At 41.4% G+C, this 17,712-nt stretch overlaps 1 protein-coding gene and 1 pseudogene across 6 annotated transcripts in view; one reads left to right on the top strand and one right to left on the bottom strand.

The window, feature by feature from the left end:
- RERE (arginine-glutamic acid dipeptide repeats) overlaps positions 1–17,712 on the bottom strand; it is a 437,233-nt gene that overhangs the window by 142,942 nt on the left and 276,579 nt on the right. Inside the window, exon 1 of one of the 6 annotated variants that reach the window (XM_060141541.1) lies at positions 2,498–2,664. The exons of the other annotated variants lie outside the window; for them this stretch is intronic. Coding sequence (XP_059997524.1) covers positions 2,498–2,523 — 26 coding nt within the window. The 5' untranslated portion in view covers positions 2,524–2,664. Of the gene's footprint in view, positions 1–2,497; positions 2,665–17,712 lie in introns of those variants that run through there. 6 annotated transcript variants of the gene reach the window in all.
- Positions 4,372–4,682, top strand: LOC132516386 (large ribosomal subunit protein eL37-like; annotated as a pseudogene).

Raw genomic sequence — 17,712 nt, 5'->3', positions numbered from 1 at the left:
GATGCTGGTGTAACGACAAGAAAAGGTAATAACAGGATAATATTTGGGGGAGCTCTTACTTTTACATTCTTTTGGAAACACACACTGTCTCTCTTCACCAGCATTTCCTGATACTCTTGAAGTCCAGCAGGAGGGGAACAAGAAGCCACAATGAAGCTAATCATCCTCTTTCCGATGTCCACGCCACCCGGGCCCTAGACAACATCCCCAAACAAGGGAACGACTTCCTGTGCGCTGCGCCTTTACCTCTACCACCACCAGACAAGCCTGAAAGCCTCAGAGCGGAAGGCGGCTGGTCAGCAAATAACCTTCCAAAAATATTTTCCTAAAACGGGAAAATGTAGTACAAATGCATGGCACGTAAGATAAAGCTCTAGTGACTCACTTTAGTGGATCTGAAACATAGGAACTCGGCTCTTAACAACAAAGGGTCCCCACAGACCCCGGTGGCAACTACAAGTCCTCGCCGTCCAATGAGGTGGCTGCAGGCAAGCTCCACAGACCACCAGCCAGCCAAGCGGGAGGACTCGGCCAGAGTTGATTCAGCCACCGGTACAGCCTCCTGTTCACATCTGATTTGCCAAATGTAAAAAAAGTTTAAGAAGAATTAAAGATTCTGCAACAGAAAGGCAGTTCCACAACTGTTTTCCTAACAAGTATTCCCGACTCAAACGGTGGGCTTCTGAAACGAGGCAGAAACTTGCGTCCTGCAGGGCTCCCATCAAGGGCTGCGGCGTCCAGCTCCTGCAGTCTAGAGAAAGGGTGACCTCACACTCACAGGAGACGAGCCAGAAGGAAGAGTAAAGGTGCTTCTAAGTGAAGTGAAAGATGGCAAGTTCCAGCAGCAGTGTTACGTGGCGTGGGGAAAAGTAAAAGTGCTTATCTGCCCCGAACTCCCGAAGGCAATGTTCAAACAAATGTGACCAAAAGGGGAGGACAGCCCTCACAGAAATGGAAAAGAGAATTAAAAATCGTAGGTAATAAGTGCAATAACCCTAAATTATCCCCGTATAATTCACCTCCTTAATCACAATCCCCAAATCGAACCTTCCAGAAGCCAGATTATACTTCAGTAACATTTTCGGTGGCTATAATTCATCGTTAGCCTTCCTAAACTTTCCGCCAAAATCAGGGGCCTCCTCGAACGGGAGTTAACCATGCCCAGCTCCGTATTCATATACAACGAAGGGCTCACATGAAGAATTTCTCCCTCTATCATGAGCGTACAGTAAATTTCTTCCCTATCCTCTGAGAGTTTCTCACTTGCACATTCTTCTATATTGTATGCTTCCTTTCATCCTCACAAAGACACAAAACTTAAGCATCACTTCAAAATTTTTTCCAACTTCTATCAGATGAAAAAAGGGGAGAGGAAACAAAAAGGGACAATTAATATAATTCAAAAACTTCTCTTAATATCTACTTGGGGAAGAATTCAACTTGTCCTAAATCTGCATATTATGATTGGCTCCCTAAGTTAACTATGTTGAGAACCATCTGTCTGAGCCCAGTCTGCAAACAGGACACACAAAAAGCATAACTGCCCCTCACAGAAAAGACTGGTGTCCAGTCCCATCAAGCAGTGGGCACAAAACCTGGCCTTGTAGACGCCTCCACCTTCTCAGGCATCAACTCCTCCTGTCACTCCTCTCCTGCAGAACTCGCAAGTCACACAACAAAATACACATACACAACAAATGGCACCTTTTGCTAAAACAAACAGAACGAACAAAAAACCCTGAAACCTCAACTTCTAACACAAATGTCATGGCAAACAATTTTTCGTTTTTAATTGCCAAGAAATCTTCCATAAGCTCCAAAAGACAGGATGGACTTGGAAGCAATAGAAAATGATGTGACATAACCTTTCATTTCTTAAAAAATCCATTTTAAGGTGATATTGTTGCAACCATAATCCATAACTGTTCCCTGCATAGGTCAAGACGTATGCACTATTTCAGGCTTCAGAAAAAGATCACAAGAATTATAATTTGCTCTGGCAAACAGGCTCTCAATCAAAACAAGTTCCACCCACCTTCAAAGCAACCAATAGCTGCCCACCTACCACCCTTCCTAAATCGTCCAAACAGAGCCGCTCGGGGGCCCAGGCATCCCGACCAGCCCCACGCAGCCCGGCAGCCTACAGGTTTGCTCTGCAGGTGTCTGAAGGCAAACAGGCTCGGCACCCAGCACCCAGAAAGACTCGGGTTGAAACTGCACCCGGAGAGGAAGAGGTAAGGGAAAGGGGAAGAGGACAGGGACCAGAGGGACCACGACGCTCTGCGTTTGCTTAATGCATCTCTGAGTATACCCCGTTCCATTCTCAGCTCTGATCTCACGCTTTGCACCACCACCTACACGGCCAGCCAGGGCTGAATTCAAGGCTCGCAGGAACATGCACTATGAATGATGAAATGATTCATGAACATCCTCAGAAGTGAGAGAGCGCAGCAAAACCATCACACTCTTTCAGTGAGGCCGGAGGAAGACAGCCTACCTGCAGGGGCTGAATGCATGGTCCATGCCTAACAGAGGCCCTGGTGAGTGTAGCTGCGCCCTGCGCCTCCGCTTACTGTGCAAACTCTGCCCTTTCTACTCTAGCAACTCAAAATGGAGGCACATGCGGTCTGAGAGACCTCGCAGAGCTCGCACTGAGCTTGTGCTGTGACCTAAGCCTTCACGCAGGACGCAGAAACTCCCCCTCACACTGACAGGACTGAGCATGTGCTGTGACCCTCCCTCATCCATACACTGTCTCTCAACGCAATCAATCTCAACCCTGCTGTTTCCGTAAATAAAGCCCAGCCAACAGACGAGGCAGCTTCTCCCCGCATACCAAGCTAGTGTGCAGGGAAGTGGGGCTGCAGAAAGGGGATCCCAGACGGCCAACATCAGGGAACTCGCAGGCCGAGCCACTGAGAGGCTGTAGACAGATGCCCTGCTCTGTCAAGACAACAGCAAGTTCTGTTTTGTCTTTTTAAAAAATAAATAATGTTTTAAACAGAGAGATCATCAAGAAGGAACAGAATGAAAAAACACAGATATGAATGACTATACATAGCACTAGCGAACAGGAATACTGCAGTCTATTTAAAAACACAGCAGTAGCTACCTAAGGGAAGCAACCCCGCAAATTTCTTTTTGAAAACTTTAAACATTTGGAAAAAGGTCACACGAACAATCCTGGCAAAGTTATGGAGTACTGGGTATCACTGCAGCCACAAACACAGGGTGGATGATGTAGCAAGCAGAGTGTCTAAAGAATACTGGATTTCAGGCAAAGAGCTTAATCTCCCTTCGATAAGAAGCTCTAAAATCACTTAAATAATAAATAAAAACATCTCCTAAAGAGACACTAACCCAATCAGAGGTGTATAGCATAAGGAATGTACTCCTAGCAATAAAAAGGGCATGAAAGTTCAAATCAAGAGGCCAAAGAACAAGCACCCTGCCAACAAATACCCAAGCACCTAAAAAAAAATCTCAGTTTAGGCCTCTTGATTCAGAACTCTAGGCAATTCTCTGTAACACTGTCCATGAAGCTAAATTCATTTCAAAATTTAATCGGAAGCAATTTCTAAAGCCACATTAGCAAGACCACACCATCCTAGTCATACTGAGCACTACAAACTGTTCATACTGCCCAAGCACCAGCCAACACATTTTCTGTTAAAATCCTTAAAAACACATTTTATGCTCTCTCCCCCAACCTCCACCTCCACCAAAAGGCAAGCTGGTCTGTCAGCCATATAAGAAATCCTAGTTATGGATGTGTATGTGGGCTTAGTTTCCATTTGCAAACCAAGAAATGATTCTGTATAGTTATAATTTAAAAAGAAAAGAAAGACCATGAAACTCCCCCAAATTTACAAAGGACAAGAGAGGGTAGGAAAGAGCAGTGCCAATTCTGTTTCCCACAAATGTAACGGAATGAGAAGAAATTAAAACCTGCTTAGAAGGATACTCAGCGTCCTCAAGATTCCTAAAGTAAACTCAGGACCTATTCCACTTCCTTGGAGCCCGGTTACGCTTTCAGATCGACTAAATTGAGACTATGATTAAATAAAAAACTCTCATCATGCTAAAAAATGTAATTTACACAAGAAATGCCAAATACTCTTAAACAGGTTTCACCTTTGACCCAGCACATGAAGCAAGCGTCATGTGGCTGGAATATCATCTTCCCGGCTGGTGCGTAAGACAACACGTCCCCAAAAGTGTGTGACTAGAAACAGCCCAGAGAAAAAGACTTTCTAAAAACAAGAGCAACTGAACTAGAACATAGCAGTAAATAGCATGAATATGACCACCAAACTGTTTCCTTCAAAAGTGCATTAAAAAAAAAAAAAAAAAAAAAACACCAGAAGCGAGATGACGAAGGGAGGGTCATCGTTTGGAAAGCGTTGGAATGAGACGCACATGTGTGCCGCCGCTGTGGCTCTAAGGCCTACCACCTTAAGAAGTCCACCTGTGGCAAATGTGGCTCCCCTGCCACGTGAAAGAGAAAGTGTAGCGGGAGTGCTAAAGCTGAAAGACGAGACACCACCGGGACTGGTCGAATGAGGCACCTAAAAACTGTATACCGCAGACTCAGGCATGCATTCCATGAAGGAACAACACCTAAACCCAAGAGGGCAGCTGTTGCAACATCCAGCTCCTCTTAAGGATTTCAACAATTAGTCACGCAAAAAATGTTCTGGTTTAAAAAAACAAAACAAAACAAAAAACCACCAAGCCCTTTCACACGTAAATAGCTTACTTGGAGTACTCAGCATAAAATAATAATTTAATAAATTCATCTTTACTCTGAAAAACCACAGTAACTGTTCCATGGAGTACAGCATAAAACCGGTTATTGGGATAGCAAGTCAACAAATGGGGACTATAATCTCAGTCCCACAAAATGCCCTGAGTGACACTAAGGGCAAGTTACCAACAGCCTATGGCCTGTTCTCTGTGATACTGGATCCCAGTTGTGACCCCGGCCTACTGCAACACTCTCTTCATTGTCTTTGCTGACACTGTCTCCTCACAGCTGTCCTTTACATACCCCTTGGATGTAAAGGACTTGGACAGACACCCCTTCTCCCGTGACCCCTCAGCGGCAGCACACCCCGGAGCTCACTCCCAAGGCCTCTTCTCTTCCACGTGGAGAACGCATCCTCTCTAGCACAGCTCCAGCCAGCCCCTCTCTGGAGACGCCTCTTTCCTAGGAGCAGCTTGGAAACCTCAGACAGCTCTGCTGTCCTCCTGCTGCACCTCGGCTCGCCACACCCTTCTCTGGGGTGCCGCAACTCTCTTAAGAGATGTTAAGCTCCTTAGGGTCAAGGAGAGTATCAAAATCCCCTTTATTGGAACCCCCCCAACTCTCCTGTTTTGTACTTCCAAAAAAAAATCTGATGCACCGAGAGCATAATGTCACTTACACATAACTTATACATAAAAGAATTACATAAGCTAAATCTAATCATGAGGAAACATCAAACCAAACTGAATAATATTTGAAAATATACTCTTCAAAAATGTCAATATCATGGGGGAAAAAAACAAAAAAAGGTTAGGAAACATATTATGAAAACAAAGAGAGGCAAAGGATATTAAAGCAATACAACAACTAAACACCAATGCATGATCATAGGGGGGAATTACTATGAAGGTCAGTATTAGAAAAACTGGCAAAACGTGAGTGTGGACTGTGTTAGACTACATGGTATTACATCGATGTTAACTCTCCTGATTTTGATAACCATACTACGGTTATGTAAGAGAATGTCCTTGTTCTTGGACATTTAAATATTTGGGAGAAAAGAAGCTTGATATCTGCAATCCATTCCTAAATGGTCCAGGAAAGGAAAATACTATAGAGAGGATAATTAAGCAAAGATGGCAAACACAGAAAATAATGGGCAAAAACAGAGATAATAAAGCAAATCTGTAATAAGGTTTAAAAAATAATTAAATAATACTACATAAACTAAAATCGATGCAAATAAAATAATAAAGCAAATATGGCAAAATGTTAACAATTGGTGAAATGGATGGAAGATACACGAGAGTTCTATGTGCTAATCTTGTAACTCTTTTTTAAGTTATGTACATGAAATTCCAACTAAAAAATTTTCAATACATGAAACAAAAAATATTTATACTAGCCTTCAATCATCAATCTTCATGGAATCTGGAGACCAGACACACCAGTGGCAATGAGTGACCTGCCTGCCCACCTGCTTCCATAGTGCTCAAATCCCCAAACTGAATCCACCTAAGACCCAGCTAGCTCTAAATTCAACCCAACCTCCGAGTATGCGACCAGCCCTCCTCCTCATTAGAGAAAATCAAGGAGCTCTAAAACCTGAAAATTAAGTGAGCCAGTGTGCCACTTTTAACCATACATTTCAATTCTAGAAACAGGCTCTGTTTCCCCAGACCAATCCTTGTCTTGAGCTGAGGACACCTTGGAACTTTACTCAGTACTTACAGGCCTCCAAGACCCAGGACTTATTATTTCCACTGGTTGTCTTGAACACTAGATGCTTCCTTACTGAACAACCTGCCTGGACCTCATTCCTGCCACCATGTTGCCCTAACTTGTCATTTGGCTGCCGGCAGGGATTTGCATGCAACTTGCACGTGGGTTGCCCTAGTGCTTCCTTCTGAGGCCTACTGCTAGGTCTCCCCAGAAGGCCGGTGATCCTGGTACATCTACATTGCCTCTGGATCCTAGACCTCCCTCTCTCCTCCAATTACTCCTTAGTGAACAACAAGTGAAGGATTAAAACTTCCAAATACATTAAAGGGAAGCTGAGCAGGTGAAATGCATATATTATACTAATAGATTCTTTCTAAAATTATAAAGGTTTATTATATAAAAGCCAACTGAATAATCACTCTGCCACTATAATACTTAATGTTTAGTGAGCAGAAAATTTATGTTTATCAAAGGTAAAGTAAAAGCTGCAACATGGAAATTTCCTGGATTTAATTTTGAAGTGTTTTCTACTCTCCAGAAATAGAAAAATGTTTTATTTACTAACAAGAAGTTATAACGGGGCTTCCCTGGTGGCGCAGTCTGCCGATGCAGGGGACATAGGTTCGAGCCCTGGTCCGGGAAGATCCCACATGCCGTGGAGCAACTAAGCCCATGCACCACAACTACTGAGCCCGCGCTCTAGAGCCCGTGTGCCACAGCTACTGAGCCTGCGCTCTAGAGCCCGCGAGCCACAACTACTGAAGCATGCGTGCCTAGAGCCCATGCTCCACAACAAGAGAAGCCACTGCAATAAGAAGCCCACGCACCGCAATGAAGAGTAGCCCCTGCTCGCTGCAACTAGAGGAAGCTCGCGCGCAGCAATGAAGACCCAACGCAGCCAAAAATAAATAAATAAAATAAATAATTTTTAAAAAAAGAAGTTATAAAACAAAATTAGCAATGAAATGTTAACATTCAGGAAACTCTAGAGAAAAACACTCACTGGAAAAAAGATATTCTATTTGACTTTTAATTAGTACTAACTTCCCTTCGAGAGAAAAGGTTTCAGAAACAGCTTGTTTAAACGTTACTTTGAAATTGTCCCTGGTGTGTGCAAATGGAACTGAGCTTTATATTTATAATGATCTTATATCCAGTAAGCATGCTGATTTATCTTACCAGTTCTAACCATTTGTTCACATATTTTCTCAGATTTTCTATGGTAAAAATTATTGCACCACCTTTAATAAAGGTTCATTCCCGATCCTCATATATTTTCATGTCTTAATGGTCATGGGAACCTTTCTATTGTCTCTGATTTTACAGAGAGTATTTCCAACACTCTGCCTTTAAGTACGGTGTTTGCTGCAGGTTTTCAGTAAGTATTCGTCAGAATAAGGAAGCTGCACTCTACAGTTAACTTGCTAAGAACCCCCCACCCTGCAAGTACTGAATGGGTGTTGAATTTTATCAAGTGCTTTTTCTACATCAAGATGACTGTATATACTTTCTTCTTCAATATGTTAAAAAATGGTAAAATGTTAACAGATAAATTACTATTAAACCATTCATGTATTCTATAAACCCAACTTGAACAAGTATATTTTTAATGCTTTGCCAGATTCCATTTCCCAATATTTTATTTAAACATTTTAAATGCATGTTCGTAAGTAAAACTGACCTATAAATCTTACTTTTCAATCTGGTTTTGGAATAAAGGTTTTACTTGCCTCATAAAATAACTTGGGGAACCTACACCTTCTTTCTCTGTTTTCTAGAACGGTGGTAGAATTCACCTGTAAAGCGTGAGTCTGGTTTTTTTCTTTTTGTTCTAATGAGAAGAAAAGGAAAAGTCCTGTACAAATTATGGAAACTGCCTTTAAAGGGAGAAGGCATGCTTCTTTTACCCACTTCCTCTTTCTTCCAGCCTTCAATCTGGATGTTACGGCTACCATTCCACCACCTCCTTGAGCACAAGGTCACGGCTGAAGTTAAGGGTACAGAGGTGGCCCCTGGTATCTGCAGAGCCCAATACCAGCCTAGGACTGCTTCCTTTGAAACTTTGCTTATATGAGAGAGAAATGAAAGTTCTATTTCGTTCAAGCCTATTATATCGTCTCTTCCTGACAGTTCTAGCACTGAAGTTCTTAAATGTGTATCTTACCATTTATTTTATCTGATTCAAGTTGAAGACACATCGTTTCCTCCAACATTTTGCAATTTTTGACAGTGAGCTCAGCATTCAAAGATATTTTACCTGTATATACCCTACAGGTTCTTGAATGAGGGTGTGTCCTTCCTCCAAAATTGTACATGTTTCTGTCAGGTGTCCAGGGCAGCTCACTGGCACAAGACCTTCTTTTTTCTTTCCTTTTCTGTGGTATGCGGGCCTCTCACTGTTGTGGCCTCTCCCGTTGCGGAGCACAGGCTCCGGACGCGCAGGCTCGGTGGCCATGGCTCATGGGCCCAGCCGCTCCGCGGCATGTGGGATCTTCCCAGACCGGGGCACGAACCCGTGTCCCCTGCATCAGCAGGCGGACTCTCAACCACTGCTCCACCAGGGAAGCCCGAAACCACTTTTTATATTATATTCTCATCCTGGAGTTCTTGTATTTTTCTTCTTTTATGTATAATAAATTTATTTATTTGTTTGTTTGCTTGTTTTTGACAGCATCAGGTCTTCACTGCTGAGCGCGGGCTTTCTCTAGTTGCGGCGAGCGGGGGCTACTCTTCATTGCGGTGTTCGGGCTTCTCACTGCGGTGGCTTCTGTTGTTGCGGAGCACGGGCTCTAGAGCACAGGCTCAGTAGTTGTGGCTCGCGGGCTCTAGAGTGCAGGCTCAGTAGCTGTGGCGCATGCGCTTAGTTGCTCCGCGGCATGTGGGATCTTCCCGGACCAGGGCTCGAACCCGTGTCCCCTGCATTGGCAGGCGGATTCTTAATCACTGTGCCACCAGGGAAGTCCGTCTCGTATTTTTCAAGAGTGCAAATTCAAGCCCCAATTGTCTTGGGGGCAAGGCCCAAAGTTATGAGTTATAAGGGGAGTTCTCCTTCTATTCCTCCTCTTCCTTTTTTGGTCTGGAGTACCAAACACAGACAGGTTTCCCTGTCATTTCCTTCTAGTTCCAGATATGTTACCTAGTTCACCCTTCCACCAAAAGAATAGGCCTTCGATGGTCCTAACTTTATACAGGCTCTCAGCTCCAACTCCCTAAATCCTTGAGATCAGGACCCCATCTCCTGCACCTCGTGCGTGTTAAAACCAAAGACACCATGTGAAGAAGATGAGCAAATGGCCCGACCCCTCTCACCACAGGCTGCTGAACTTTTCAGCTTCTCTTAATTCTTGCGAGCTCAGCTCTACATTTAAAAGATTTGTTGTATTTTATTCAGTATTTGTATATGTTTACTGGCAAACGGTTTTTGGAATTATCAAATCTGGGTTTTGGTCCTATTTTACTAAAGTTCTTTCATCTTCAGTCAGCTGTGTTTCCAAATATACACGTACTCTCATCTCAACTGTCTCCAGTACTTGCCATCACAGGTAAATGTTCTGAGAGTGCAAATGTGATGACAGAGGAAAAGTGAACAAGAAAATGTTCGTATCCAGCTCTAGCTTCTCACCCCCAAAAGCTATACAGACAATGAGTTGTGATGAGTAGAAAAGTTGACTTCACTGAAACAGAAGTGAATTTTGAAATGTGTCAAATCCAAATTAACTGAGATAAGGGAGATCTAGATTGTCACTTTACAGCCAAAGTATAAATATCTATGTTGAAAAAAGATGGTCACAATGTTATTTGACCATGTTATTTAAATAATGGAAAACCCACAGATGTTCAATAATATGAGGACAGATAAATTATGAGACATCCATATGATGGTGTATACAGGGTGCTCATTACAAATGTTTGTAAAACGTTTAATGACGTGGTACTATGTTCAAAACAGAAGAAGATGAACGAATAGAGGAATGCGTGATTATTTGTAAATTACGTATAAACAATATTTTAATTATAATCTTAAAACATACACATATACCTATACAGGTGCACAAAAATGTATATTCAAGGAAAAACACAAATATAGGTTATAGAATTATTATAACAGTTTGCTTCTTTAATTTCTGAATTTGTCATTATTTTCTGGTAAGCACGTGTTTTTCTCTTCATTAGAAAGACTAAAAGTTATTTTCTAACACAGCCAGAAGAAAATACGTTGTATATGAATCAATCTACGATGAAATCATATAAGTTAAGAGTACAAGGTTTTGAGTCAAACAGGGCTGGGATTTCCTGTTTACTAACCTTAGGCAGCTGTTTAATATAATATCGATTTTCCTTTTCCTCATTTATAAAATAAAGATAACACCAACTTCAATGAGCTTTTACGGGAATTAAAAAACTAAACAATCCGGGACAGAGTAAGCATTCACTTCATGGTAGTAGTAGTTGTTACCGCATACGTCTTGAACAGATGATGCTATAAATTTGATTCCTTGAGGTGGCACTAAGAAATATCAACAGATAAACCTACTAAAAATACAGCTTAAGATGTCAAAACCCATCCATGTGTGGGAGAGAGCAGAGTCTGGGATAGGAAATTGGAAGTAAAGATATTAAGGACAATGAGATGAGGTTTTCTACTGTTAAAGGTGAGAATTACAAATAAGGAAAAAGGGAAAAAAAACTTGCAGGAACCTTGTATTATTGGATTAGAGTTGGAAAATTTGGTGTGAACTCATGGATACACATACACACAGATATGGAAGTAGATGTAAAAGTGTGCATTACCTCCCTTCCCCTCAGCCCCCAAGCTCTGTTCATGCAGAAGGCCTGAGAACAGTGATACAAAGTAATGAGCATACCGAGCACCAGACCTGGGTTCCTAAGTACCATTCTCCAAAATTTGGCACAATCTGACCTCAAAATGGTAGTAACAGATTATAAACAACTGGATAAAACTGGCAGCCATTAGTCCACCCTGCCATGGATACATGAATAAGTCGAAGTTTGATGAGGAAGAAAGCATCTACAGGGTCTCAAAACAACCACCTACAGAATGGTCACTAAGGGACGTGTGGACACGGGTGGGGGTGGGGCGATGCACTGGGAGACTGGGAGTGGCGTATGTGCACGACCAGGTGTAAATCGGATAGCTGGTGGGAACCTGCCGTACAGCACAGGGAGCTCAGCTCGGTGCTCTGTGGTGACCTAGATGGGGTATATATACCTACATGTATATATAGAGCTGATTCACTCTGCTGTACAGCAGCGACTAACACAGCATTGTAAAGCAACTATAACCCGATTTAAAAAAAAAATTATAAAAGGAAAAAGAGAAACTGTACAATCGCAAAGCCTGGCAGACACCACCTTATTCAATGTATCACCGTGAACATTACCAGCAGTGGGACAAACTAGAATTGTGTAGCACCTAACGGATGCAGGAAAAAGAACACATGACTTTTGTACTGTCCCTGTCAAAGATAGACGATATAAATGCAATGATAAAAAAACATCATAAATGCAAACTGAGGGACAGTCTACAAAATAATTAGCCTATATAATCTTCCAAAGTACCAATGTCATGAAGTGAAGGAAAGACTGAGAAACTTTTCCAGATTGAAGGAGACTAAACACACATATGACAACCAAATACATAATGCTGAACTGGATTCCTTTTGCTATAGCCTTTTGTTATAAAACTTGAGTGGGGTCTGAGAATTCCAGGGCAATAATATTTACTTGGTAATTTCCTGATTTTGAAGGCTATATTGTGGTTATGCAAGAAAAATGACCCTGTTCACAGGAAATACACGAAGTATTAGAGTGTGATATAGCCTCATGGTGACAACTTATTTTCAAATGGTTCAGTTAAGCAAAGATCTTCTAGTGTACTGGCAACTGTTCTGTATGGTCAAGACTGTTTCAAAACGAAGTAAAGAAAGATGAATCATACAAGTAAAACACTCAGCACAGTGCCAGGTGCACAATGCTCACTAACTATAGCTATCATTAGTAACATTATTGCCACTGTAATGGGGGAGATTACATATATAAATTCTTGCAAGTGCCTCGGTTTATGATTACTTCTAAATATAAGGATAATAATACTTAAGCCTCAATATTGCTTTAAAAAAAAAAAAAACCTGCTTCCTGGAAGAAGAAGAAAAGCGGAGAGGGCACAGGTGAATTCAGGTGATCACAGGTGACCAGGGACATTCTCTCCTGGGTAAGACAGAAGATGAGACCTGAGCCCTCAACTTGCTTTCCACCTGATTAAACAAGAGAAGGCTCATGTTCAAGAAGCAAAGAACCAAGAATATAATCAGATTTTTCATGCTGCAGACCAAGCCTCTGATGAGACCACTGACACTTACATAAAACTAGCATTAGAGCGCGGGACTGCTCCGCGACCACCTATACACAGAATACTACATTTTAGTTTACTTTTTTGGCCACATTGGGTCTTCGCTGCTGCACACAGGCTTTCTCTAGTTGCGGCGAGCGGAAGCTACTCTTCATTGCAGTGTGCGGCCTTCTCATTGCAGTGGCTTCTCTTGTTGTGGAGCATGGGCTCTAGGCACGCAGGCTTCAGTAGTTGTGGCTCGTGGGCTCAGTAGTTGTGGCCCACGGGCTTAGCTGCTCCGCAGCATGTGGGATCTTCCCGGACCAGGGCTCGAGTCCGTGTCCCCCTGCCTTAGCAGGCGGATTCTTAACCACTGCACCCATTAGGGACCCAAGGAACTCTTATTTAGCAAAGGGAAACAAAGGGACTGGTTCCTGGTAAAATTCACTCTTAATAATTTAAAAATAAAGGCACCTCCTCTCAAGTAGCCACTCTGCAAACTTGTTCTTACTGGGACTCCATTCACTATTACTTCCTTCCCCTCCTAACTCACTGGCCTGAGGCAGAAAGGTAAGGAGAACTTTCCTAAGAAATGAAAGGTATAGACTCAGAAAAGGTCAAAGCACAATAAAAAAGGCACTGGCTAATAGGCCGAACCTGCAGAGGTGGAGGGATGGGAAGATGGGGGAAAGGACAACCAAAAACTCAGTAAACCCTCCACGCTACAAAGAGGACAGGCTCGTTTGCTATAAAAAGCCCAAACCTCTTTCTCAATAAAATTTTTTTTTCAATTTTGGTTCTCAAATTTTCAATAAAATATCCTGACTGTAGAAATATATTATTTCCCATCAACACTACTCACGTATTTATTTTAATTGTTGAGTCAGTTTCATCATGGTCAGTGAAGAAATTTACCCTACATTTTTAGCAACCGTATATATTCAAGGAACTTTATAATTAATATTCCAAGCAGAGGCAAGAATCCCCAGTGCTCAGACTTCCACATGTCAGCAGAAACAACCAGATGGTTAATGATCTACCTGGTAGAATCAAGACACCTTGGGAAGTAGTTCATATTTTGCTTTTGGATTTAACATTTTACGGAGTTTAAAAAAAAAAAAAAGATACTTCTCAATCTCTTCTTCAAAAGAAAATTTATAATTATTTTTGCAATTCCCGAAAAGGAACCAAAAAACATGACAGTTTACAAAAGCTACCCTGTTTTTGTTTTCCCCATTTTTATTAAAGAGGAAAACACAGTCCAGGAAGTACAACCTTTACCCATGGACACAAAGATGAAGTGGGAGCATAGAATCAGAACCCAGGCTGCCTGCGTCCAAAAGGGGAGATCCTTCCATTCTGTTGGTCTTAACAAAAGGATCAAGCAGTCAGATTAAATGGCCATGAGGTACTAGACAAATAAAAAAGCAACAAGGAGAATAAAAGGATAGATGTAACCGGTCTCTATGCCCAGCTCTTTTTATAAGCTAGAACCAACCTACTTTATTTATTTATTGTTTTGAACCAACCTACTTTAGTTCAACCAAGGATGCTGGTGTTTTGGTCAAGTTCATGTATAAGGATTACTGGCTTTATGTACTAAGACCTCTGAGCTGAAATTTATTGACTTTATTTAAAGTTTCTCACTAGATTTTGGATCATACCCTTCAAAGAAAATGAGAACATGATGACATTATGTTCAGAGTATGCTGACTGCAGAAGTAAATTTGGAGTGAATCTTATTTATTGAGCAACAGTGAACACTCCCTGAGTGCAGAAACGTCAAAACAAATTCCAAAAGCAAAGCCCAATTACCAAAGGTTCAAGCCCTCTCTCACCTACCAGCCCCCCGTAGCCTGAATTCTACCTGAAGCTAGAAACATCTGCCCCCACATTTTTTGCCCAAGTTTTGCTCCTTAAATGTCGTGGGTAGCAGGAACACAGCGTTACAACCCCTAAGCTAAGATCCTTAGGACCAGAAGATTTTCAGAATTGAGAAATTTTTGGATTTAGAAGGTACTACAGGGAATATACCAGGGTAATGCCACAGCAGTGTCTGAGCAATAATCCCTGTTCTATCACATCGGTACCTTTGTAGTAAAAGCTGTGCAAATCCACACAAAGTGAACTGAATAAAGAATACAAAAAGTCTCACATCAGTTCAGGTCAAGTTTGACCTCAGGGTCAAATGAATTTCAGCACCCAACTTAGCATAAAAATTTTTTGATCCTCAGAGCTTTCAGATTTCAGAATTGAAAATAAGAGATTATGAACCTGTATTATTGTGGATGCTTTACTTATAGTAATGATCAGTACTCTGAGTAGCAAAAAATAATTAATGAAATATAAATTTATACCTAATAACACCGAAGTAATTCTATGCCGACTACAAGAAATCCACCCTCTCCAAATTTTAAAGGCAATGGACCAAAGAATTCATAAAAGTCTGTTCCCCACTAGCACGCAAACCAAACCAAAAAGTTCTGGACAACCAGGTCCCTGATAAGGCATGATATTCAGAAATATAATAAATAAGTAGGTGGTGGTGGGCGGGGAGGTAGCCAGATATTGGGGTTTTAAAAGGATCTGTGATAAATGTGAGAGGAAAAAAAAACCCAATCATTCAGTGCCAGCTAAGATGCTAAAAAAATTATGGAAAATTACATAAGTCAACTTTTAACTGCTATCAGAAAATTTGCTATGAGAAACAACTCTATCTTAAACTTCAGTTTTAATTGCTCAGTTAGAGTTCACACGTTATTGAAGGGGAGGGGAACAGTCGTCAAAGTCTGGAGTCACAGAATCACCATTCTTTAACTTCCAGTGGTCTTACTGATCAACGCGCCATCTCACGAGATTATTAGAACGGCCTGACATTCCTCCCCAGATGACTCAGGGCAAAACGAGTCAGCACACAGCACCACACAGCCACAGTTACATGCTAGTCTCACTCATCTAAAATGAGGGAGACCAGCTCATCACACTGCCCCATCCCTCACAGACCTGAAACAAAGACAGAAACAGAGGTAAGTTCTGCAAGGGCATGCACCCCAAGCATTCGAAGGACTGGGCTGTGCATAAGCCAGGTGGAGGAAACAGTTTTCTATACTCGGTTAAATCACATACACAGTGTTGATAATTTGGGCAGCTATGGGAAGTGTGCACCAAACCCCAAACTTCAGAGGTAGAAAGTAGTGCTCATGGTGAAGCCAGTGAGCTTGGGCCACACTGGCTCTATCACTGCAAGTTTTCACACTCACTCTGTGAGAACTTTGAGACCTGCCACAAACTTATCACTAATAAGTAGACATTCAAATATTTGTTCACTTCAATTCATCCAACAACCCCCAAGCACTTCCACTATGCCAAGCACAAGCTGGACTCGGGGAACAGAGCCACAGAAATGAACAAACGGGACTAAGGTCAAAGCACTAAAGAAGTGCTTCAGGATGCAGATCCTGTAAACACGCTGCTACAGGTATGTCTCTGTGTTGCTTTTTCGGGTGAGATAAATAATAATATATTCCTCTATCGCACGCCTAACCAACAGTTTAAAACAAAACTGATGGGAAGTATCACTCTGAATGACTACCAGTAACATACAATAAAAAATGAGACAAGAACCTGTGTGAGTCTCCAGCTTACACAGATAAGTTACATATCACTTTAAATGAACATTCAGCAAAAACAGGTGTATAACCAAAACTAGTGAAAAGTAAACCTGCTTGGCTATTATGAACCCAAGAGCTAAACACTTAAAACTCAAAAGCTATTTGGTCAATTCCCTGAAACAATCTAACTTGTGCAATATGACAGCCATCTATCAAATAGTTAAATAAATATGGCATCACTGAAATAACAGGCTACTGTGTATCCAGACAGAAATCCAACTCTGAGTGTCCAACACTTCACTTGGGCAACAGGAAGACATGTCCAGGCAGTTAATAAATGCATATGTAATATAAACATTTCACAATATAAGATGCTTTTGAAATATTACCATTGATCAGCTTCTTTGCCATTGGAATAGGGCATACTTTTGAAAATGAAAACAAAAGCTCAAAGTCACTGTTTTTTTAAAGAAAAAAAGGTAAGCAAAAAAGGTGAGCATAGTTGTTGTCTAGTATATATATGGAGAGAGACACATGTATATGTCCCAATAGAGCTTTACGCAGCCTCTTACAACCACAACAAAGAATATGTTGCCTTTTATTGACCCTAGTTTGACGGTCTGAACAGCAACATTCTAAATTTTACATATAATTTCTCAGCATCCTCCATGAAGAGGTTTTCACTCAAGCGGTACCCATCTGGCAATTATACTTAATGTACTTCTTTCTACTAACTTCCTTGAGCCAAGCATCTTTTACTTCTTTCTCAGTCCTTATAGTTTTAGATTATGTCCTGACTGTCCTGTGCACAGACTACCTGATCGCCTAATAACCTTCTCTGTTTTTTCAAATCCTTAATAAAACAGTCACATGATTGATACAAGATAAATATGAACACATATACTCTTACAGAAGTTCTTCCATGGGCTGAGTTAAAACTACAGCCTATCAGAGACATAAACAAAGAATTCTTTCTGTTAAATTATTTTGACTCTATTGCTTTTCATTTAAAAAATAATAATTCTACCTGTGATATAGATCTTACCAAGACAGTTGAGAACTGGATGTGTCCATCTCATACCAGCAGTCTTACTAGAGGTATTTCAGTGAGTGTTCCTGGGGTTTTATTAAGTGAACAAATTACTAATCAACGAACTTTCCATAATGTCTTAGGTGTTTTCAATAAGGTAGGGAAGGCTTGACTGAATGGGCATGAGGGTACAATTCATAATAAGTTCAAAACACACACCAACTAAACATCTGTCTTTTCTTGCCCTCTCCAA

The sequence above is a fragment of the Lagenorhynchus albirostris genome, chromosome 2 (genome assembly GCF_949774975.1).
Source record: "Lagenorhynchus albirostris chromosome 2, mLagAlb1.1, whole genome shotgun sequence".
Classification (NCBI taxonomy): Eukaryota; Metazoa; Chordata; class Mammalia; order Artiodactyla; family Delphinidae; genus Lagenorhynchus; species Lagenorhynchus albirostris.
The sequence above is the reverse complement of the archived record's forward strand: the minus strand, read 5'-3'. Positions and strand labels throughout refer to the sequence as shown.